The sequence below is a fragment of the Pseudopodoces humilis genome, chromosome 17 (genome assembly GCF_049639895.1).
Source record: "Pseudopodoces humilis isolate 2021_Gansu_Grassland_sample_001 chromosome 17, ASM4963989v1, whole genome shotgun sequence".
NCBI lineage: Eukaryota > Metazoa > Chordata > Aves > Passeriformes > Paridae > Pseudopodoces > Pseudopodoces humilis.
The window spans coordinates 4,800,514-4,825,338 of record NC_142216.1 but is presented as its reverse complement, the minus strand read 5'-3'; the positions used below and the strand labels follow the sequence as shown (position 1 = coordinate 4,825,338).

Below are 24,825 nucleotides of genomic sequence, written 5' to 3'. Positions count from 1 at the left end.
ATGGCAGAGAGCACCTCTGAAGGTTTTTAGGGCTTTTTTTTCCCCCTCATTTCAGCCCAAAAGAAAAGGTTTTTGTTTCAGAAAACAAAGAGAAAGAGAAGAGGATGTTGGTGGACACAAAGAGAGGGCAGATGTGGGAGATGTAGGTCCAAGACCTGAGGGAATTTGAGCCCCTCTCTCATCTCTGGAAACGTGTTCCCGTCACTGTGCTTCAGGTCAGCCTGGGGTCAGGTGCTCCTGGTTTTTCTGATGAGGCTGTTCCACCTCAGTTGTAGGCAGGCAGGCTGGGAGGGGAGATGCTGTGTTGGCTCTGCAAGGCTTTGGGCTGTTCCTGCTGCAGTGAGCTGATTCCTTGAGCTCCAGGACATCTCCAGCACCACGTTTCAAGAGGGCCCATAAGAGAGAAGCTGCCTTCCCAGACTGCATCCTCTTGCAGCTTGAAATTGTTCTGTTACTAAACATACATCCTTAAAGTGCTGATCAAAGAAACCCCCACAGCAGAGAAACATTATTGATTCATTAGGCAATACCTCACCCTACTCCTGGCCCTCCCTGAGCCTCCAAGGGCAGCGTGGCCAGGAATGTTACAGTGCCAGTGTTTCTGTGAGAAAGGTGTTAATTCATCCCTGTGCATGGAAAACACTTTTCTGCCTGAGGAATTGTTAATGTGGCTTGCACACCCTGAGTGAGGAATTTACTGCCAAGGAGGACTTGGTGGAAGGAGGGAGGGAGGCACTGAGCAAAGATTTGCCCTAAGTGGTGAGGTCTGGTGTGAATTTTGGAAGCTCAGAGCCAGTTCTGCTTTCTGGTGCCTTTTAGCTGAGCCTGGTTTCAGCTCTGCTGAAGGAAAGCAGCCTGTGCAGGTCAGCTGGCGGGGCGACAGGGCTCTTCCAGTGGTCTTAAAAAAACTAATAAATCTTTCTTGTCATGGGCCGTATCTCTAAGGTATGCTAAAGCAAAAGGATGAATAGCTTTTCTAAGTGGACTGGATTTTGTCTCAGGTCCTGTTTGCAGTGTTGGTGTATATAAGGACTCAGTGTACAGCTTTTGTGCAAAAACTTACTACTTTCTTTTGTGCAGAACCAAGAACTCCTCGGTGAAATTCCCACATTGCAGGCTATACTTTTGTAGTCATAGTCATGTTGTCTGTGACTAAATTGCTTTTTTTTCTACATTTTTTCTGGTGTAGGTGGGATTGTTCATGCAGTGGTGGTGATCCAGCACTGTGCACATGTGTCTTTAAGCCCTCCCAGGTCAGGCAGACACTTTAAAGTTTGACCTTTGGAAGGCATGCTTCTTTTCCAATTGCTGTATTTGTTTCAGTATTATCTTTTCTCCACTGTTACAAAATTAACTGGTGTTTCCTAATATTTTCTTGAAGAAGAATTGAAAAATCCTATTAAGCAGCAGCAGCTTTTCCTTTAGTTCAATAATTGAAAGAAGGGAGGAGTCACCAGCAAGTGCAGCCACTGGATATTCTTTCAAAGCAGTACTTTTTTGTCTGGTGCCTTAATTCTTTTTAATGGTTGAGTCAGGAAAAGTTTCCAAAATGTAAATTATGACTAGCATACTTCTCCCTCCCACACAGTACAGATTATTGATAGTGGATATAGCTGGTTCCATAGGTAGTAGCCTTGCAGACTTTATTATTATGCTCATTTGTTTAACATACCTCAGCAATCTCTGTCCATCATCTGGTCTTCTCTCCCTGGAGAACTACAGACATGAGCCATTTTTTGGTAGTATTTACAGTTTTTTGGGGGGAACACTAGCTAGCAACCAAGTGTTGCTTAAGTGTGGCTGTGTGAGAGTTTGTATAGAAAGAACATATCTATAATTGCCATGTTATTTTCTTGTTATGAATTTATACTGTGTTACTAAGTCTTGCTTTTCACACATGTTGTAGTACTTTAGTTGCTCTATCTCTGTTAGGGCAGATGTGAGTTAAATATTTTATCAGGACTAGAGAAATTCTCAAAACCAGGCTACTGTACAGATGCAAGTTGCTCTTTGTGGTTGTGTTCTGTTGCTATAAATTCTTTTGATGTTTGTAAAGTTTTGCCCCAGCTGGATATGCTATTTTCTCCATTCTAGAAACTGCAAGTAAAGAAAAAAGGCAGTGAGAGCAGCAAAGAGATATAGTGAATAAACGAGTTTTGCAATAAAGGGATATTTTTAGCTGGGTATTTCACATTGTTTCTCCTTGGTCAAACCTCTCCCATGATTTGAGAGGGTTAGCAATGCAATTTATTCATTTTTCTCCAAGGGAGAGGCTGCATTTAATATGTGCTCTCCAGGATACCCTGTTAAAATATTAGGCAATAAAATCCTTGACTGTACAGTAGTTGTAGTTATAATTTCCCCCAGGTAGTGGAAACTCTGTAATTTATTGTTGTTTGAGTTTGTATGGATTGGCATGGTTGTGGCAGTGTAAAAAGATCTGCTTTGCTCCAAGTCCTTGTGTTTGTTGGTCCCAGCTCCCCTCCCTGAGCAGCATCTCATTCCTGAAACTGCCTCATTCCAGAGCTCAGGTCACTCTCCCACAGGGGAACTCGCACTGTTCCCTCCTGGGATGTAAATTTTGTAATTTGCTGCGTACAAACATCAGTGCCAGCAACCCTGAGGAAGACACTCCTGGTGTTGAATCCATAGTGCAAGAACATGTTTGGTGGCTTTTTATCTGTGTAGAGTCTAAAATGCAAAACATTCAGCAAAATCTGTGTTACTAGGGATGATCTCCTCAGTCTGTGCATCAAAATAATCTGAAAATGTAGGAAATCCATCCTTCCTTCCTTCCTTCCTTCCTTCCTTCCTTCCTTCCTTCCTTCCTTCCTTCCTTCCTTCCTTCCTTCCTTCCTTCCTTCCTTCCTTCCTTCCTTCCTTCCTTCCTTCCTTCCTTCCTTCCTTCCTTCCTTCCTTCCTTCCTTCCTTCCTTCCTGCCTCATCTCCTCCTTCCTCATCTCCTCTTCCTTCCTTCCTTCCTTCCTTCCTTCCTTCCTTCCTTCCTTCCTTCCTTCCTTCCTTCCTTCCTTCCTTCCTTCCTTCCTTCCTTCCTTCCTTCCTTCCTTCCTTCCTTCCTTCCTTCCTTCCTTCCTTCCTTCCTTCCTTCCTTCCTTCCTTCCTTCCTTCCTTCCTTCCTTCCTTCCTTCCTTCCTTCCTTCCTTCCTTCCTTCCTTCCTTCCTTCCTTCCTTCCTTCCTTCCTTCCTTCCTTCCTTCCTTCCTTCCTTCCGTCCGTCCTTCCATCCGTTCTTCCTTCCTTCCTTCCTTCCTTCCTTCCTTCCTTCCTTCCTTCCTTCCTTCCTTCCTTCCTTCCTTCCTTCCTTCCTTCCTTCCTTCCTTCCTTCCTTCCTTCCTTCCTTCCTTCCTTCCTTCCTTCCTTCCTTCCTTCCTTCCTTCCTTCCTTCCTTCCTTCCTTCCTTCCTTCCTTCCTTCCTTCCTTCCTTCCTTCCTTCCTTCCTTCCTTCCTTCCTTCCTTCCTTCCTTCCTTCCTTCCTTCCTTCCTTCCTTCCTTCCTTCCTTCCTTCCTTCCTTCCTTCCTTCCTTCCTTCCTTCCTCCTTCCTTCCTTCCTTCCTTCCTTCCTTCCTTCCTTTCTTCCTTCCTTCCTTCCTCCCTTCCTTCCTTCCTTCCTTCCTTCCTTCCTTCCTTCCTTCCTTCCTTCCTTCCTTCCTTCCTTCCTTCCTTCCTTCCTTCCTTCCTTCCTTCCTTCCTTCCTTCCTTCCTTCCTTCCTTCCTTCCTTCCTTCCTTCCTTCCTTCCTTCCTTCCTTCCTTCCCTCCTTCCTTCCTTCCTTCCTTCCTTCCTTCCTTCCTTCCTTCCTTCCTTCCCTCCCTCCCTTCTTCCCTCCTCCCCCCCTCCCTCCCTCCCTCCCTCCCTCCCTCCCTCCCTCCCTCCCTCCCTCCCTCCCTCCCTCCCTCCCTCCCTCCCTCCCTCCCTCCTTCCTTCCTTCCTTCCTTCCCTCCCTCCCTCCTTCCCTCCTTCCCTCCTTCCCTCCTTCCCTCCTTCCTTCCTCCCTTCCTCCCTTCCTCCCTTCCTCCCTCCCTCCCTCCCTCCCTCCCGTTCCCCTCTGCCGTGTTTGTCGTTGGCTGCAAGGAATGATTTCATCTGAGATGATGTTTTCTTTTTAAATGAAACCTCTGAGAAGTCTTATTGCATCTTCCAAACAAACTGCTGAACTCGACTGCTTTTACCAAAAGCATGCAAAATTTTCCCCTCAGGATCCTTAGAGGCCCTGGAGTGCCTGCCTTGCAAAACCTGGGGCAGTGAACAGAGTCACTGTGGAGTGATTTCTGTAGGATACCTTTAGAGAGCGTGCTTACATGTGTATTTATAAGGACATTCATACACATTTAACACATCAGATTCTCTTTTGGTCTGTTACTGCATACACCAAGCAGAAGGAAAAATAACCAAGGTATCCAAAGAGCTGCTGCCCAGCTGGTAAACTCTGAACAAAACCCAACCCCTCCAAGAGGCACAGACAGAAGCAATTTTTATCCCTGGCTTTCTCCTGCCCCTGAATACACGTGGTTGTCTCTTTGTGATCATTTCAGATGCCTCAGGAACAGTACCCGCACCGGAGCACCATGCAGACCTCAGAAGGACCCCAGGTATACAAAGTGGGGATTTATGGCTGGAGGAAGAGGTGCCTCTATTTCTTTGTGCTGCTCCTAATGATTTTAATCCTGGTGAACCTTGCTATGACCATCTGGATTCTGAAGGTTATGAACTTCACAATTGTAAGTAGGGGTTACGCTGGAAGGTCTGGGGAAGATGAGGGAGGGTGCTGGTCTTTCCTCTGGGCATGACTTCAGATACAGCTTCAGTAATGGGTGTTTCATTGCCATGGACAGTCCTTTTATAGAGAGGAACAAATTTACACAATGATCCTCTCTTTCTGCTGGGCATTGCAAAGCTGAGGAATCAGCTCAGCACTGCAAATCATGTTCCTCTTATCTGCTGTGTATGCGTATATACGTGTACTTATGCAAACAATATACACCACTCATCTCCAATTTTCAATTATAAAGTGTTTTAAAATTAATGAAATCAGTTATTTTGAACTTGGATATGGAATGGTTTTGAGTGTTTCCCTTAGACTTTTTCTGCTTTTCTCCATGACCAGGAAGACAAGAATCTTGATTTGCTTTTTTCTTTGGGAAAATGAACGTTGTTCTGTAATGATGTAGTTCTGGAAGCTTCATGAAATAAAATAAAATAAAATTTACAGGGTTTCTCCCTGGCTGTGGTACTTAGGTGGAGCGTGTCCTCATCCTTGTATGGCTGTGCTTGGTGCACATCAGTCCTGCTCTCCCTTGCTGCACAGGGTTAGCTTTCTAACCTCTAGTCCTCCCTGGCCAGGGTTAGCTTTCCACTTCCAGGGCTTGTGAGCCTTTATATATGGCAGATTGTTGTTTTTCACTGGATAATTTGACCAGGCAGAGTGAAAATGGAATTATCAGTCACCTCTTTTCCAAGTAATCATTTCCACCTTGTTCAGATGAGATGATTCATTTTAAGATTGTTTGAGTCTTCAGGAGAAACCAAATCTGAGGCTTTAATCCTGGTTTTACTTCCTGAGGGAGCTGTAAAACTACACTTCCCTAGACAACTTCCAAGGACCTTCCAGCCAGGCTCTGATATGAGCAGTGTGTTTGAAGTCTTTTTGGCATTTCTTCATCTGCTTTGGTCCTGTGCAGTCTCAAACAGCTGTGGCCAGCATTATGTCATTAATGGGCCATGAGAAGTTGAATAAACAATCTCTGGCTTCCTGGACCCAGCAGATAAAATGCTGTGTCAGGGGAATGTGCAGTGTTCATTTTCTCTAACCAGGTTGTTGTCAAGGTGTGCAGAAGAGTGCAGTGCATGTGTGCATAGGGAGCAGGCAATTATAAAGCAGTAATCCACAAAAAGCTCCTGTGAGTGGGCAAAGAGTGGCCAAAGTGGAGCAATTAATGCTTAACCAGACCAATTATTTAATCTTGTGAAATGGATGCCATTTTGATACCCATTTCATGCTGAACTATGGTCTGTAGATTAATGGAAATAGGTATTTCTGAGGTGATGGAGGATTCATCACACAGGCAGTGGTGTGGGTATCAATCTGAGAACAAAATAAAAGGATTTCAGATTATCACTTTTCAGGAATACAGCTTTATTCTTTTTCTAATAACATAACTTCAGTCCCATGCATTTTTGCTAATTGGTGCTGGTCAGTCAGCTCTCTGCAGATTGCCTGGGAAGTCAGGTGAACATCTGTGCTCTTTCTCCATCACTGCCCTCTGATGATGCACTGCATTTTGCAGGCCAGGTGCTGAAGTGCCATCTCCCAGGGATGTGTGCAGAAGCCTCCCATTTCCAGCAGCTCTGTCCCACTAGGATACAGGCTGCCTTTTGGGGGCATGCACTGATCTTCAGTTTCTTCTCTGATTCTGTTTCCTTACTTGCCCTTGGATTACTGGGAATTATTCCAGGGTAAAGTATATTTGTGTATGGCTTAGTTAATTCATATCTCCTAATGCTAGTGGATGATGAACAGCATTTGGTGATAAAAACACAGGTGGTGCTACTGAGTCCTGCAGTGGGAGCAGCTTTATGGTTGTAGGCATGGCCACACTAGTCAGGGTGAGTGTTTCTGGCACAGCCAGTTGCAAATAAATACAAGAACTGGGCATGTAAAATGTGAGTCTTGCCCCAGTATGCACCCATTCATCTCCTGAACTCCTGCTGCTCCTGCAGCCTCACCAGCTGCTTTGGATCCTGCTCTGCAATCCCTCCTGCACCACTCCCTGAGGCTGAGAAAACCACTTGGCTAAGTGAGTTTTTAGAGGCAGACTTTTATCCCTAAATAACAAATGTAAGAAAATTATCAAATGAGCAGATGCAAATATGGAAAAATCTTTAATTTGTTCCTGTTCTGATAAGAGGAGCTGAGAGTCCTTCTGGGGCAGAGGAGTGATCTGAGTAGTCAGTAAGCAATAGCTGCTGCTTAACAGGTCTGAGTAACCCCAGTGCTTGCAGAGCAGAAAGGGGGGGAATCTTTGTGTTTCTGTTCTTCTGGAAAATGTAGTATTTCTAGCATCTTCCACCCCTAAGCTCTCCTTCCAGAGTCTGAGTCTCTTCAACTCCACAGAACAGTCCTGGCGCTTACCAGAATTTAATGATGCTCATTATAGCCAATAAGTGCTCACAGTATTTTAATGAGCACAGCAAACCTGCTCAAGAAAACTCAGGGGTGTTTTAAATGCTGAGAGTGGGGAGTGAAGAGTGGGGAAGGGGAAAGGAGATGAAGCAAGACAATCTCAGGATAAAAAAACACCTCCTCCTGCTTGCTGTAGCAGTATCCATCCACTCCACTTCCTTGTCCAGCCCTGACCTCCCTTTCTCTGCTCTCTGCCTGCCCTCCTGGCTTCTGCTTCAGGAGACGGCTCTATGAAATCAAACCATGGGCTTCAAATCAGTGGCTTTTAACAAGCAACCATCACTAATTTATTCTAGCTTTTGCTTTTATTTTAATGTTCAAGGCTTAAACAAATGTATGTGTGGCTATTGCCCCTTACACAGGGCTGTCAAAGCAGTGTCACACCTGTGTAGGGACAGCTGGTCACTGTCTGCTCTGTCCTCTGGCACAATCATTCATTTCTCATGTATTCTTTGATACTCAATTTGTTTTAAATGCATTTATCCAGCACAGGGTGTATGAAAAACAGGCCTAGAGGGGACCTCAGATGTCATCTGCCTGTGCCACAGCTAGTTAGCCATAGCCAGGCCCATTTGCTGTGTTCATTTACACCAGGGCTGAGCTGCTCTGGGGCTGCAGGAACCTCTGGGCAGGCTCCTGCCTCTGAACCTTGCTGGGAATTTTAAGCCAAATCATGGACTGCATCTGGACCGAAGCCACCAATTTGGTTGAAGCCCAGATGTAGCCTGAAGGTGGCCTAACCTAATTGAGGTGGAAACCACCATCGACTTTCCAAGGATATATAGATACAGAGTGCCCTGCTTCATTCAGATCTTGGACAAGCCTGGTAGTAAATCTGTGGTTTGCACATACTGGGCTTGGGGAGGTGATGTTAATGCCTGTGGGCTGTGTGTGTGACTGAACCACTCAGTCTGCAGGTCCCACACAGTCACATCAGCGTGGCAAAGGGCTCAGCCTCCAGCTGTGGAAAGCTGCAGCTGTGGTGGGCTCAACCTCCAGCTGTGGCAGTCATAATATCCAGCTGTGGCAGTCCAAACCTCCAGCTGTGGCAGTCCAAACCTCCAGCTGTGGCAGTCTAAACCTCCAGCTGTAGCAGGCTGAAGCTTGAGTTGCACAGAGCTTGGCTGAGGTGGGCATAGCCCCTGCATGGGCTCGTAGGTCCCAACTTAATTATGAAGCTGGAATGAGAGCTCTTAACAAACCTTCCTCTTTCTGGTCCACCTGCATTAGCAGGCAGTGATGCAGCTCTTCAGCAGCAGCACTGCCCGTGACTGTGCATATTAGCACATGAATATTTTATGCTGCACACCAATGATGTGCTGGGGATCTCTATTTCACCACTTACTAGTGAGCTTAAAACATCTTTTAAAAAGCTTCCTATTGTATTAGTTTCTGATTATTACAGGAAAAGATGTGCTTACATAAACACAGCAAACCAATATCCTTATTTTAAGCAGTCCGAAGCTAGAAAGCTCTGATAATGGGCAATGACAGTGCCTTGACCTTTTCCCACAAGGGTAGCACACAATGCCTGGTATTTTAAATGGTGTTAGGAGTCTGAAGCACCATCCATTAGTACCCCTTTAGAGCCTGTTAGGCAGCAGGCAGAGCTTTAAACAGGAGAGATGAGGACTGTGTCCTATTGTGGCTGCATTTAAATGTCAAACACCCATCTACTTGTGTGCCCATCAAACCATACAGGATCTTTTGCTTTTCCTTTGCTCTTCCCCGATGTTTCTATCCACAGCTCCTGTTTGCTTGTTAGGGATTGTATTTTTTGGGAACAGGAGTTGTTTGCATATGTAGTCTTATATACTGGCAGGTTCTACTAGATTTTAAACTGTAATAAAGAGAAAATAATAATATTTTCCCCCAATCAGTTTGCAAGGCTTGAAATTCCTAGAGAACTGTGTTCTTGGAATCATCCAGAGTAAAGACTTCAGATTAGTTTTGTAAATAAAGTACTCTGCAAGTTGGTATTCAGGAGTGCCTCCATGAGCCAAACTAAACATGTTCTCCAGACTGGGAGAGCACCATCCCTGGAGATGTTTACAGATGTGCAGCTCTGGTAGCTAGGGACAGGGCTTAGGGTGGACTTGGCAGTGCTGGATTAGTGGCTGGACCAAATGATCTTCGAGGTCTTTTCTGACCTGAATAATTCTGTGTCTCCATGTGCTGCTTCCCAGCCTGTTCAGGCTGCTTGTGCCCTCTGTGTGTGCACCTCCAGGGGGCTGCAGGGTGGGAATGGGAGTGACCCCCTCCTTCCACCTTCCCTGGGGTACAGAGAGGGGGATCTTCCCCTCCTGGCCCAGTCAGGCTCAGCCTGGGGGTCCCTTACCACAGCCCGTGCCACCTCTGGGTTCTCCTTCCATAACCATACGAAGTCTGCACCCTTCAGCATGAAGTTCAGCCATATTTTATTATTTTAGTTGAACAGGAACAAATTACTTCAATTGTTCAGTTTTTTCCCCTTTTTTTTTTTTTTGCCTCAGGCTGCATTCATAGCTGAAGGGGTCTGGTTTAGCAATGTTGAATGAAGTGTTGGCAATTTAGAGAGACAAAATGCTGCTGTGAATGCCACAAATGCTAAATATCATTATTATCTTGCTTTCATTATTAAAAGTTGCTAGGAAAAATGAGCTTTTAAAAATTGGTTATGAACAGTTATTTCCAATACAATTACTCCCTCTTGTGTGTAAACTACCTGCCACATTTCAATTACTGGAAAACAGTGGGGTAATAACACAGCAGTAAAGATGGATTAGAGTTAGGAAAGCTTATTGCCCTAGCTGGCAGGATTCTTCTATTAATGATTTAAAGGAATAGACTTTGTTCTAATTTTTTTTTTTTTTTTTTTAAATCAGAGATTGGCTCACAAGAAAATGACTCCCCTGTTTATGTTCCCTTTTCATGATTTCTCTGGGGTCTCCTCTAGGTGCAATGGTAAGGCAAATATGGGAAGGAACTTTTCAGCTTCTGCTTTGTGGTGCAGTTGTAATCAGCCAGCTAAAATTGGCTGGAGTTAGAATTAATATTACTATATCCTTATTAAGGAAAGAGTGAAGTTCTTTCCCTCTCCTCCTTGCACACACGCATTACAAAATTGTGCACTTTCCCATCCTAATTCATGTTGCTCTTTCTGTAGAACAAGTAATTGTTCTGAGACTGCCTGCACGACCCAAGAGCTTTGTGTATTTCCCTCCTTTCCTCATCCACATGGACTGCATCTTCTGATATAAAGATGTTAATCTTGCAATGGCCTGACAACACCAGCAGTGCTGTGAGTGATTGTACTATTAAGTGAAGAAGTTCCTATGGGTGAAATCCTTTCCAGCTGGAATTTAGCAGGAATCTTGGCTCTGACATCAGTGGATCAAGCTCTTCACTGTAATGCTTTTTATTTGCAGTTTTCGTTACAGTAACTTCTAATTTCTTTCCTCTAGGTTGAGGATAAAATGTGCTGTGCTTTTCTTTTACTCTTTTTCGAGATTCTAGATCCGAATTTCATTCCTGGAGGGTTTCTGTTTCTGCATGAAAAGCAACTAGTACTTTTTGCCTTCACTCACTTGGAGTTCAGAATAATACAGTCAGTTTAAATAGGATATTGTGTGAAGCTGTTGAAAGTTTGACCCCTTCACTGCTGCATCCTCCAGGGCATCAAGGATTTGGTAGTGGTGACTTGTTGAGATAAAGTACATCAGTTTCTTATAGTATTACTCCTTTGAAATATCAGTCTCTCATAATATTTCACTTTTATTATCCTAATAACCACATTTTCTCAGCCAATATGAGCACATAAGGCTTTCTTCATCCTTGTTACCAAAAAGTGAGGAAAAGTCCCCGTATTTTTACCTCTCTGTCTCTACTCTGCTGAACCATTGAGCTTTTACAGGTCTGCCATGGCACTGGACGTGCTGACAGATTATGCTGTGGGAGCAGAAGGAGTAGTGAAATAGTAAGTCTTCTACTCGTGCCACTAACCCAAGCTGCACTGCAATCACTTAGGTAACCCTGTGGGTTTTTTCTTTGACAATTGCTCAAGGCAGTCTGTGGTATACAGAGTATTAAGCTGGCAGATGGCCCTTTACCCTCAAATATCTTTTGTTGGGTTTCACAAGGAACTGAGGTTTATGTGACTGTGCTTCCATCTTGATGGACAGGATTCCAGCTCTCAGTTCTCAGATGTTTCCGAGCCTCTGTTCATACTCAAGTCATCTGCACAAAACTATGCATCCAGGAGAAACAAATATCTCAAACATACTTAGTTACTGCATTTTTCAGAGGCAGAACGAGAAATAAGTCGTATTTATTGGTATCTCTGCTGTGAAAGAAGCTGCTGCATAAATTTTGTACTTACTCCTCGCCAGGAGTGAAAGATGTTATAAATGTCCCTACAGCAGAGAAACTTTTTTATTGGCGCTGTTTTCTGGACACCAGAGAATTTAGCCCTGACTTCCAGATACTCCAGGACACATCTCTTGGTTATTAGTGCTTCTGATTTGGAGGAAACTCAGCAATACCCATCTCCTCACACCTGCAGTTCAGTGCACGTGTGCAGGCAAACCATCATCTGCCAGACTTGCTGTATGGGCCATGCTGAGACTCAGTAACTGCTCTTGTGCATATCCACAGCAGGAAAATACCTGATTGCATTAAAAATGCATGATGGCTTTGTTTGATGTCTCCAAGAACAGAGGGATACAAATAGATGGGGAAGGAAGGAGAGTGGCAGGGATTTGGGTGGTTTGCAATGGGAGGTTGATTGTTTGGTTTCTGGAATAACCCTTCATTTCCAGGCATTTCTGCCTGTCAGCAGAGAGGGCCCTATCTGCTGGTGCCCCAGATCCCTGCTGTGATGGGGGGAGCACGATGGGAAGGGTTAACAGCTCAGGAAAAGCTGCTCAGTGTGAGATGGAACAGCAAAGAGGGCTTGGGTGGGCTGTGCAGGGGGTGAGTCATAAACTCTTGATCCCAGATCCTCCCTCCTGCCACCTCCCTCCAGAGGAGATTGTTCTCAGCATCTCTTTCATCTGAAGAAATAAGATATTTCATATTAGCATTCATCTCAGTGCCAACAAAAGATCCTCAGACTAGCAGTTCTGAAGCAGAGAGAGATTTGTCTCTTAGAGAACATGTAAAAGGTATTATTATAAATGTGCAAAAGAACAAAAACAAGCTCGCTGCTAAAATGTCGATAATCAGTTAGTCCCTTGAATAGCTTACAACCTGATCCTTCCCCATATTCTCATAGTGCAGGAGGAGAAATGATTTAATTTGGGAATCTACACAGAAATGACGTGCCATGCTGAGCCATAGAGTCAGTTTGCTGCTGCTGCTGCTTCTCTTCTTCCTTGAGCTCTTTTTTTTCTTGCTAAGCTTCCCAACATCCCTCCTGAGCTCTCTGCACAGCAGAGAGCAATGGCCTTCCAGGCTTTCAAAACCCAGCAGCCACTGCTGGAACAAAAATACAATTCCTCTGAAGCACCTGTTCTGCATGGTTGCCTTCTGGCTGAGGTGCTGCTTGGAGCAGCCTCCATGCCTCCTTCCTCTTATCCTGGAACTGCAAAGCCATCAACTTTTCAGAAAGTGTTTCTTGGCTTTCTGAGCCCCTGCTGTTGGAGCATAATCCATGGAAAGGGAAGGGAGGTGGCTTTCTCTTAGAACTGTAAAAGCTGAGGAAAGTGTGAAATACTGAGGAGCAGAAATCTTCTTGCTCTGGGTGAAGCTGGGTCCTGCCTGTTCAGTGGGATGAGCTCGTGTTTGGTTAAACAAAAAGTAAAAGAGAAGTCTGATGCTTCCCACACTTGTGCATTTACTTGATTTACCTTCTGCAGTGTTTTCTGCTGTGATGACTGAAGGGTTTGAGGCCAGAACTGCAGCCCTGTGCCGTGACAGAGTCTGTCTCTCCCCTCCTGAAGGGAGGGAAATGTTATCCCTGTATCAGCTCTTCTCCACTCCCATGCCTCATTTGATAGATGCATTTAAAATTCGTGCTGCCATTTCCTGTGACTGTTCTTCCAGAGCTCTGCAGTGGAGATGAGCTTGAATATATCACTTCATCATAGCTTGAGTTTTAGTTCTGGCCATTTCCACTTCAATTGCATCTTCCCCTTTACCCGTCCTGCCTCCGCTGCCATGGCCAGCAGCAAGATGGACTGAGGTAATTATTTGTGTTTAGGCCTGTTTCTGAGGGACTCCACTCCAGTGCACTTGCATGAAGGACAGCCTGTTAGCACTGAAATGATGTGGTTGCAGCCAGACTTAGAGAAGAGGAATAGATTCACGCAGGTAATTCAGCCTTGGCCTCTTGAGTTCTCATTACTTTGCGTCCACCCTGTGCTACTGCCCACCTCTTTCCTTTTAAATGAGATGCAGTAACTAGCAGAGAAATTATGGCAATTTGCTATATGAAATTTGTGATTATTTGCATTTAATTAAAGGCTTCTCTTGGGAAAATGAAGGGCAGCTTAACCTCAGAGAAGCTTCTACGTCTCCAGTAATTGCTTCTAATTGAAGTGCTTTGAGTTTCCATCCCACCACAAGGAAAAAAAAAAAACCAAAACCTCAAACCTGAAAAGTTCACTCCCACACATAGGGTCCCTGAAAATTATTTTATCCTTGTGCAATTAAGGTGACTGAGGGTCCTCACAAATGATTCTTCAGGGTGGGTTAACCAGCTAAAATTAAAGTTACATTACTGCAAAGGCTGGTTTGTGTTGTGCTTATGAGAAATCCAAGGCACAGCCCATATTCCTGAGCTGCAGTGCTGACAGACACAGATGCAGGGGTGCAGGTGCACATCTTTTGCCTAAGTGCTCCTGATGGTTTCTGGTTTTGTACAGGTTTTTTTGACTTCCAATGGTATTTTTCTTGTTATTGGCTAAACCTTTTTGGCTCAGTGTGTCCTGTAAAACACAGGAGAGGATTTTTCTCAGCTGGAGGCGTGCAGAGCTAATCAGCAGCAGAGCTTTTGGGGTTGGGAACATCTTGGACATTTCCCTGCATCTCCACCTGTGTGTGCCTCAGTTTTTGATGCTGCAAAAAGTATATCCTTCTCATGGCAGCTCCATTCCCTGGTCATCCTGGCACATGGAGTGTGTCCCTAGAGCAGGGGTGGCATTTTATAAACCACCCATCCCTGGCACAGGCATTTGGAGCCAGCCCTGCTCTGCCCAGGGGCTGCAGTGCCCAGGTCAGTGGTACTGGGAGCTGGGGGGACCCGAGGGTTCCCTGTCTGGGGAGGGGGATATGTCACTTCATGATAAAGCCACCACCTCCCCTCAAGCAGCGCTTCCATTACACAAATTCTGCCTGGTTACAGCTATCAGCATTTCTGTGCAGTGATATCTCTGCCTGCACCCTTTGGTGCTCTTAAATCCCTCCTTGTGTTGTGGGTCTGAAAACAGGCTGACATAAATACAAGTTTGTATGTAGTAGTAGCAGGCATGGCCGTTCTCTGATGTTTGTTCTTTCCACTGAAGGTCCCAAAGTTGAGAAACACAAGAGTGTTCTGCTTTCCTGTGCTCTCACCTTGTTCATTAACACCTGGTGTCACACAAGTCAGCAGGAATGTGCATCTGATTTCTGCTCTTTATTATCCCTAAGGTTCTCTTTAATTTACACTGAAGCACATAAAATCTTTAGATGGGCTGAAATCTTCTAGAGTGACCTCTGAGATGGCTGTGGGTGAATTGTCAGAAATGGGAGCATCATTATTTGTCATTTTTTTTTTAACTTGCAGCTGCAGCTAAATATGTGAAAACATTTGTGACCTGCCTCTGTTAACTTCTTAGCAAGCAAACATCCTTGGAAAAGTGCACCTCCTCATTTTAAGAATAAGAAAAAAAATGTTTTAATTCTTTATGCAGAGTCCTGAAGTACTTGTATTTCGTGTAGGTGCAAGTCATATAGACGTGTGTAGGTGCTGATTTTGATTCAGATTATTTAATAGGGTGGCATTGTTTCTGACAACAAATATTAATCTATCAAAACAAGACATTAGAGAATTTTGTTCTAGGAAACAAGGAAATCAAATGCCTTTTATAATCTTTATTTTCTCTGTGTAGTAGAAAGGGAATTCCTGCTAGTTACGTATTTGTGCACACAAACCACTTCTGAATCAAACACTTATTTACAGGGAGATATCATCAGCAGAGACTGATGCAAGGCTTGCAGCAAAGCCTTGAGCCTTGTGAAGGGGAGGAAATTCAGCCTGAGCAGCTGATGGCTGAGTTGTGGAAATACCAAGTGGATTTACAGCAAACTGCTTTCTCTAGAAGGGAGAACAATTCAGTTCACTGGCATGTATAGACTGAAAGGCAAATTTCATCTTTATTTGAAGTTTCCTATTGACCAAAGATATTTGTCTTTGTTAGTATGATAAAGGATTCAGCCTTGTGCATTGCCCAAGAAGCAGGCTGGGTGTTGGAAAGCTGGTGTGTGTAATTCCTTTCTTCTTCCCAGTGGAGCTACATTTACTGCCATTACACCTTCCTTCTATTAGGAAGCTTTTGTGCAGAACAGTTTGCTTTGTCAGTCCTTTTTATACTGAGCTGAGAATGAGGAGCTTTTACCTACTCAGGGCTAAAATAACAAGACTCTGTACAGGAAGGCTGAGGCCAGTCAAGACCCTGTTGTTCTTGACTCTCAGGAGCTGGGGCATCCTCGGCTCTCTTCCCACAGCAGCACCACTGTGGTCACTTTCCATCCTCCCTCTGCCAGCCAGAACAGCTCATAACAAATTTGCACTCACCAAAACAGCATTGAGAGATTTCCCTACAGGAGCAATCTGCACAAGGGAACAGCTTTCAACTTGAGGGCAGAAATCTGTGCTGCAAGTGGGGTCAGAACCCAGGGCGGGAAGGTGGTTCATTCCAGTTCTGCTTGTAAATTATGCTCAACAGAGGTGGAGTGGCCAGTCAGTTGTTGCATGACTTGGTTTTCCTCTCACAGGGATGTAAATGGGTGGCATCAAGTTGGGGCTGCTCAGTTACAAGTGAGGGAAGAACAGACTGGCAGCATCGAGCTCCAGAAGGCAATTGCAGAGGACAGGGATTTAAACTTTGAAATATGGACAGTACCTGGGCAATTGCAAAGAAGAGTCTGTTCTGGTTTGCAGGTTTTTTGGAATTATTTTTCCCCCCTCGTAGGCAACAGAAGAGATTGTTGCTTTGGGTTGGTGATAATCTGCAGGGTAACATGTTAAATGGGTTTCACTCACCGACGAAGTTTGTCGCTTTAAAACAAATATATAGATACTGTGAGGATTTATGCAGTACAGAACACATACAAGGACCCAGGAGAGCTCTACAGACAGAAATAACTGGAAAAAAATACAAATCCATGCTCTGAAGTCTTGCAGAAACAGGCTTCCAGTTTTGGAAACATGGCACAGGAACCTGGAAATGGTAGACAATTACACCCCTGTAAATGAGAGTAAACTAATCAGTTGTGCTTATTTCTTTTTCCCTTTCCTCATTGCATGTTTCCCTGTTTTTGAAATGAGTCCATCCAGTAAGAAATGTGAAGTTAAATGGCTGAACTCTCTGCTCAGTCACAATTCTCCCTGATGCTCATGTTGGAGGCGCTGGCTGAAATGCTCACTGAGAGCCGGCGTGGAGAGATGATGAGATCCATGGTGGGGAAATGACCACCATCCATCCAAAATGTTTTCAGCAGCAGCACTGGGAAGGGAACACACTGGTGCAATCTGTAGCTCTTGTTTCTGTTTTAAAGGTCTCTAATGAGCCATGTGTGCACTGCATTTCACCCTAGGAAATCCCACTGAAATCTGGCACTTGCGTTTCATTTCTTATGCTGCTATATTTAGGGCAGAAAGCAGATCTCCCAGCGTGGCTCCTTCTGGCTTCTAGAAACCCTGCAAAGTGTCTTAGTAATATACACTAATTGCTTACCAAAGCTGCCAGCTCCTGTGTAAATCCTTTCAAAAGATGGGAAGTGGAAGCAGAGCAGTTGCCTGCACTTTCTGCAGGCACGTGGCTGTCACCAGTTGTGTCTGTGCCATGGGGCTGAGGGATAGATGACCTTGATGGATGTGATGTGCCTTCATTACTGAGGGCTCACACTCAAACAATGTTTTTCTGCCCCTCCATTTTTATTCTGTGGATGAGGAGTCCAATCAGAGGTGTCTCCATTGGTTTTAATGAGTGAATTTGGTATTTTTTAAACCCGCAGTCATTGGCAGTCTCAGCGGGTGCATATTCCCTTCCTCTGATGTATTTATCTTTAATAAGTTCCCATCTTTCTTGACCTTAGTCCCACTAAAAGTCATTCACAGCCATGCCAAGTCAGGCATTCAACATTATCTTGTTATAATCAAAGGAATGGACCTCTCTGTTCAATACAATCTTTTTCCTGTGCTGAGGCCTGCCAGCCCAGCTGTACCCACATTTCTGCAGTTCAAGTGAGAGGGTAGTCCATGCCTTGTGTTAAAGAAATCTGGTGCCATGCATATTTTTTTAATTGTGGGTAGGAGGACAAAGCAATACATGTCAGTATTAGCAGTGTAAGGTGAGAATATGGTATTTTTATATTCTGGTATTTGGAGAAATATTTCAGGTGTTTCATATCCTTTCCATACCTGTCTATATAGGAAAAAAAATCTTTAAAACTTAAGAATAATGGAGTGATTACAGTTTGGTAGAAGTGACATTCAAAATCTACTAAATTAAGCAGAGAACATGTCCATCCCAGCAGCTTTCTGTTATCTTTCACAGCTCTTTGATAGGGATATAATTTTCTGTAATCACTCAGAAAGATGGTTGGATATTTTTTTCTATTAAATTCTGAAGGACTTAAACCTTTTCTGGCTTACCTTTGCTATTTTTCATGTTTATATACAACAGTATAATGCATCAGCATTTTTATACATTTCCCATATAAAAATGAGCCATGTTTATAGAGGCTGTCAGACTTTCTATTCCACAGAATAACTGGAGCATCACTGTAGGTTGACACCAGCCTAAAAATCACATATAGTTGCTGAAATGTCTTATTTTATGGCCCTGTTGCTATTTAATAGCTAAGCTGTGCCCTTTTCTTAATTTACTGTCGCTATCCAGGAGAGCATTGGTGTCGGGGGATGCTCTGCAGAGGTTCCAGGGCAGCTCTGCTGCTTTTGTGGGTGCCCTAATCAGCAGAGCTGCCTGTTGGGTGAGGAGCTGCCCAAGCTGTGATAATTAACTGGTGAGGTAAACCCCTCTACACTGCTTTAACCTTCTTTCAGCAGGTTTCTCCTACCAGGCACTGGAATATAAAATTATTACTTTTTTTCTCTCTCTCCTCAGCATTTAGCCTCAGGAGATTTTGGATGGGTTTTGGCTATTACAGACACAGTAAATGCCTAGCTGGAAGCTGTCTGGTATTCATAACCTTAAGGTATTTAGGAAATCATAAAAGCTGAATGGATTTTTTTTCTTTTTTTTTTTCCTTTTTTTTATTTATTTTTTTTTAGGAGAATAGCTCCAAGAGCTGAAGGCACTGCTTGCCTTTCAGGTAAATTCCATTCAGGATGATAAATTATGGCTGAACTGAACCAAAATGTTCCTAATGGCTCTAGTCAAAAGGCCTATTACAGGATGTCTAACTCACTTAAATTCCTTTTGGCTTTAAATTGTTAATGATTAAGTGTTTTAGGGCTAAAGTGATACACACTTAAAGGGCACTTGGCTTTAAGGTTAGCCAAACTGAACACCTCAAGTGAGGGACACATTTATTTGAGTGACCTTCAGGCAGAGAAATCAGGATGTTGTCTCTACAGGTGGGTAGTTTGGTGGGAATACTTGCAGGACACCAGGCAATTTTGTGGAAAATGAAGCAGAGGAGCATTCTGGAGCAGAGAGGAACAGCAGCTTTGGCCAGCCCTTGTGGTTTTTAAATTGCACTTTTGACATTGCAGAGGGAAAGTTTATTTGTCTTTGGTTGTGGCATTTGGAGAAGTAAACATTTGGTGATGTGGAAGGTGTTTTCCCAGAGGAGCAGCTGGTCAGTTGTAAGGCTCCAGTCCTGTGCTGACTTGTGCAGTTCCTTGGGTTCAAGTGAGGTTTTGCAGCAATGAAGGTGCCAAACCTTTCTGGCAATCACAAAGGTTTGGACTCCTGTCCAGTCCTGTGCTGCTGACCAATGTGAGCAATGCCACTGCTGAAAGAAATGTTTATCTCAAAGGATGTGCAGTTGTGTTGGAGAAATCCCTTCAGCATTGTCAGCTTTAGGAACTTCTCCATTTCACAGATTTTTAATGTCCCCTGACAGTGAATCACAGAAAATTCCAAGTCACTTCACACAGGGCACTTGTGGGACCTGGGTACTCAAAGCAGCTTTACTCACATGGATATCAATGTTCAGTTTGGCTTTTTTAAATTCATGGATGTGTTTATTGGAATTGAGTTTTGTCTCCTAATCCTTTTCCATGAGTATTACCAACACACAGATTGAGCAGTTGCACACACTGCCTTCTGCTCAGGCAAAATCAGAGGTGACCTGAAGGTCCAGCTCCTGGATCAGAATCACACTCACCTTCCTTTATCCAGGGCTTTGGTTCAGGGCCAGCAAGCAGAACATGCAGGAAAAAGTGCCAAGCAGAAATAGGACTGGCCCCCTAATAAAACATATGCCCATGCACAGTTTGCTTGCAGCAAAAGCTGAAAGCATGTTTTGCAAAATATCCACATTGCTCCTCGGGCTGTACAGTCAGCTTGCAGGCATCTAGGGCCATAACACTGCCATCTTCTGACATTTTATTGCAGAATAAAGGACAAATTCTTTATAAATTTCAAAATACCCATTTTCCTTTGGTTTTTCCCCTCTTGGTGGTGCAGCTCCCCACTGGGGATTTTAAGCAAACATTGTTCCCAGCTTGTTTGGGATGCTGTTAATGGGAATTCCTGGCCCAGTGCATTGCAGATGTCTGGCTCCTCCAGAATGTTTCTATTCCCCACTGTGTCCCTTCCCCTTTGATATCTGATGAGTCAGCAGGTCTTTAATTGCTGTTCCTCTTAGCAGGGAGTTCTCTGGCTCAATACATTAAATATTTGATTGCCCCAGGTCTCCAGACAGAGCAGGGCACACAGGGGGATTTACAGCTCCCAAAGCAAAGCTTTTGCCCTTCCAGACACTGAGTTTGGCAGCTCAGCCAGGGGCTGTGCCTGGGAAGCCTCACCTGGAGCCCAGGGGGGACCATGGGGGTGTGAGCAGGCCAGGTTTGGGATGCTGGGAGGCATTTGAGAGTGGCAGCAGCTGTGCTCAGTAAGACTTACTGCATGGGAGTCTGCACATCAGCAGGGAGACCCCTGCATGGCCAGGAGGAGAGTGTGGCCACGTGTCCTGCAGCTCCCAGAACTCTGTTTTTGCTCTTTTTTTATAAAGAAGCAATGCAGAGAAACCCACTGGGATACTCCTGTGCTTGGTGGATTGTGGAGTGTGCCTTCAGGGACTTGATAAGATGGGCTATTATAGCAGTAAAATTATCTTCTGGTAACATTCTTGGATATTATGCATGTATTTCATACCCAGTGAGCTGAAATAAGGACACTTTTAATCGTGTTTTCCAAGTGTTTTAGATGAATGTCCGTGTAGGGACAATCTCTGTGCCTTGCAGAAGGGAAGACTGGCTTCCAGCTGGGGCTGTTCCCTGGGCAAAGTTGGGTTTTCAGCCTTGCAGGTGTCTCCCTGAGAGGGGAAATCCAGTCCAGCGTTGACAAGCGTGCAGTACACGCTCAGAAATCTGGGATTTGCTGATGGCTGCTGCCTCCCCGCTCTGGGGAGGAATCGCTGCACACCAGGCTGTGTGGGAGTGTGCAGACTCACACTGGGGGAAAGCAGCAGCAGCCCTGGGGGTTGTCAGCAGTGTAGGCTTCAGGCAAGAGCTGCAGTGCAGTCTGTGGTGGAGAATATCCCAAATGTACCTCTCTGCATCTGCCTTTGGGCTTCCCGTTGCTCTGAAGTCTCAGTGGCTCCGTGTTTCTAGCGGAGAGCGGAGTTGTGTTGGGAGTAGAACATAAAGGGGCTCTGAGAAACACAGACAGCAGTGTGCACTTCACACACACATTCCATCTCTTTGTCCCTGGTGGGTGGCACTGGAGAGAAGAAAGACTTTGGTGGGGATAATGGGGGAAGGAAGAGCCCTACAGCCTCACTTTGTTAATTCTATTAGCCTGGTCCTAATGTAAGAAAAGCTGCTGCAGTGCACATGCTCAAGCAATGGCTTGAAAAAAACCACACAAGTTTCCCTCCCACTGAGTCAAAGAGAAGCAATCTCACTCCCACTGAAATGAAATAAATGTAGCTGCTATTAGAGCAGAGCAGTGAGCACCAGAACTATCATTTTGTAGAGCAGATCTTTTAAACAGACCTTCAGATTAAGAAAAATCGGTGCAGAATAAAATTCTGTCCTGAAGCAAAGTTGGCAGTACTGCAGCAGTGAGACAGAGGAACCCTATGAATACATAAGTGGTGTTTTCCCACATTATTCAAAGTGCCCACTTGCTGAGCAAGTGGAGCAGAAAGTTCTGGGCTGATGAGGAATGGGGAGAGAGCAGTCCATCCACACAGAGCCTTGACTTCTGCCAGGCTGTTAATACCAGGGATGTCTGTGACCTTCCAGTCAAGCAGGGGAGAATAACTCACCAGCAGTCAGGTTCAATCCAGCCAGTGTTTCCAAGATTAAATGCTTACTTGCAGACCAGATCCAATTGCCAATTTTACGGCGAACCCTTCCTGTCCTCCCAGTTCTCAATGTTCAGGCTGCTGCAGGTTTTGAGCTCCCCACATGAGCTGTGGTGCTGTATGCAAGGAGAGAGCTGGCAAGAAATGTGGGAGAGCTTGAGAGGCTTCTTCTGCTCTGAGCAGTGCAAAAAATTCCTGCTGTGATGCCTGGTGAGAGCCATCCTGTGCCTCAGTATCTGGACTCCACATGAGCCCTCCAGGTGAGAGAGTTCCCTTGTGTCCCTTCAGCCACATCTCCAGGGGCTCAATCCCAGTGGTTCTGCCAGGGCTGGGGAATGTGACTGAACAACCTTCAGGGATGAGATTGGCCACTGTGGCCCTGTGGCACTGCAAGGCTTTCTTTTTGAAGGATGTCACCTAGAGATTTGACCAGTATCTTCATTAATGGAAACCAGTTGATGTTCCAGCCCAGTCTAAGGTAACAAAGCACACTGGAAAAGCTTGGTGGCTGCCAACTTTCAGCTTATGTCAAAGCTAAAGGCTTTTACAGCAGTAATGCACACTGTGTTCTAGACTGGAAAACCAGGGAGTTTGCCACTGTACACAAACACCTCAGCTCTCACGAGTGGATTTGTAATGGAAGTTGGCTGAGTCACCTACTCAGTGCCCATGTCAGGGAAGATTTCCATAGAGCCAGTTTACCTGTCTTCTGTTGATAAAAATAATTGGAATTATTGGAGCTTCAAAGCCGTGGAGAAAGTAATGGATGACCAGCTGCACTTCAAATGAAAAAGTAATCTGTGGAATAATTGCTGCCAGTCAGCCCGAACCCAGCTGTGAAATATTAATGGGTTGCTTGATCAGTCTATACAGAGCTCTCAATCATCCTCTTAGAGAGCAGCACAAACCCAGCAAACAGCTCAGGATTTGTACTCAGCCAGATTATTGACAGGGTCAGAATAAGATGTTCTAATGTGGTATTTGCTGGAAGCAAGTAGCAGTTATTGGGTGCTAATGGAAAACTTTTTCATAATATTTATGTGTTCAGAGATGATCTGTCTTACTCCTCTGCCAGCGCCCACCATGTCTCTCACTGGGGACAAGCAGTGGCAGCCTGTGGACAGCACTGCTGTAAAACCTGGCAGCCAGTGATAGTCTGGGAGGGGAAAAAACACACTGAACAGAGGGCTTGCTGTATTTAACAGTAACCTGTGTGCCTCAAAGCCTGGTGAGAAGGAAGCTGCCACCCCGACCCAGCCAAGCTCTGCATTTGATTCGTGTGAGTGGTCCCATTTGCTTCAGAGAGACTTTGCATAAGCTGCTGAAGCACTTGGTGAGATTGAGGTCTACTGAGAAGGAGTTCATAAGTAAAAAGAGAAAGATCTGCACAGGGTTTCTCTTTTGGAGCCCTTGAACTTTTAAGGGAAGTTCAGCTTCAAAAAAGGGAGGCAGCCAGAGGCTGCTTTGATTAGGAAAGCTGCAAAGTTCTGATCATCCCATGAGATGTGGGCCTCATGCTGCACTTGTTAAGTAGGAATTACCACTTCTTTGGTGTCTCTTCTCTGTCTACCTCCTCCTGGTCACAGCAGATCTGAGCATCTCAGTGTCCATCCTCCCACATTGCCTTGATGTGGGCACAGGACAGTGGCAAACCTTAGAGAAAAACCTGGTTTGTCTCTGAAGCAGGGGTTCACCTTTGGGATTGGGGACTGCCTTCACTCTGTGTTGCACAAGAGCAATGCATAACTTCAGAACTTCTGTTTAAAACTAGGGAGTGGAATTTGGATCTCTGTAGTTTTCATACTGTACAGCTTTAAGTGTGGATGTTTTTTGACTCCTTGAGAAGCAAGTGGCCCAGCCATCCCCCTGGATAGTGCAGGACTTCCCCTCCTCCCTGCAGCTCCAGAGCTGTCCTTCTGTGTACCCTCACGTCATTCTCTGGCCCTGTTCTCTCCTTCCCAATTCCTTACAAGTCACCACTATGAGATTTTTTTGGAAGGGACAGCTTTTATATAATAAAATACATCATTGTTACTATTAGGTCTGTAATTACTATATTTGTATATCACAGCAAACCTAGGCTCGGATTTCAGAATTAACCAGTGGGCTCCATCCTCAGCAGTCCATTTGTTTGACTGTGGAGCAAGTAGTACAGCACAGAAAACTTTGTTCTTCTGGGCAGCATGGTCTGGAGGAGCAGAGTCCTCCAGAGCCTGCAGGACAACACCAGAGAGCCTGTTGAGCCACATGTTTAAGATGATTGCTTTAGGTATTATTGCATTATAAATAGCAGCTAATAATAGTAGCATAACAGCAAGGTTCTCAGCTGATGCAAACTGGAAACTGTAATTCCGTAGAAGTTAATGGAGCTCAACTGATTTACACTAGTTGGCTGTCTGGCCCCTAGCAAATGATTCTAAATCTGATAAAATTAAATGAGATTCAAAGCTCTCTCACATAAGCGAATATTAAACCCTATCTCTGCTGTCAGACTTCTGCGTGGCTGTCAGCCTTTGTAGCTGGGACTTTAAGATCCTGTTTTAAGTTCTTGATTTTATTATTTGATATTTTTTCACTTCTCTTTTATTTTGTTTAGTTGGTTAAAACTTCTTTCCCAAAAAGGAGAGTTGGAAAAATCACCCATTTTGAGGCATCATTAGATGCCATTTTTTGGTATACACAAGCTGTTGGCAGAGATCTTAAAGCCATAGAGATTTGTGCTCTTTAATTTCAGTTCAGAATGCAAACAGACATTGAAAACATCTGTGCAGCATCCATCCTGGAAAGGTCTATAACCTCAATGTTTTTCACTTGTCTCAGGAAGGTACTGCTAATTTTATTTAATATGACTGCCTCTAGCCTACAAATTAAAAAAAAATCAAACAAAACCAACAAAACACAGGTTTTCAAATATGGTGGAATTAAAACTGAGTGTTGAATCAGT

At 44.5% G+C, this 24,825-nt stretch overlaps 1 protein-coding gene across 4 annotated transcripts in view; it reads left to right on the top strand.

The window, feature by feature from the left end:
• The window catches only part of SGCD (sarcoglycan delta), a 313,850-nt gene that overhangs the window by 183,020 nt on the left and 106,005 nt on the right, over window positions 1–24,825 (top strand). For all 4 annotated transcript variants that reach the window (XM_014253192.2, XM_014253193.2, XM_088063532.1 and 1 more), the window contains one exon: window positions 4,552–4,737. In XM_014253192.2, coding sequence (XP_014108667.1) covers window positions 4,552–4,737 — 186 coding nt within the window. The remainder of the gene's footprint in view (window positions 1–4,551; window positions 4,738–24,825) is intronic.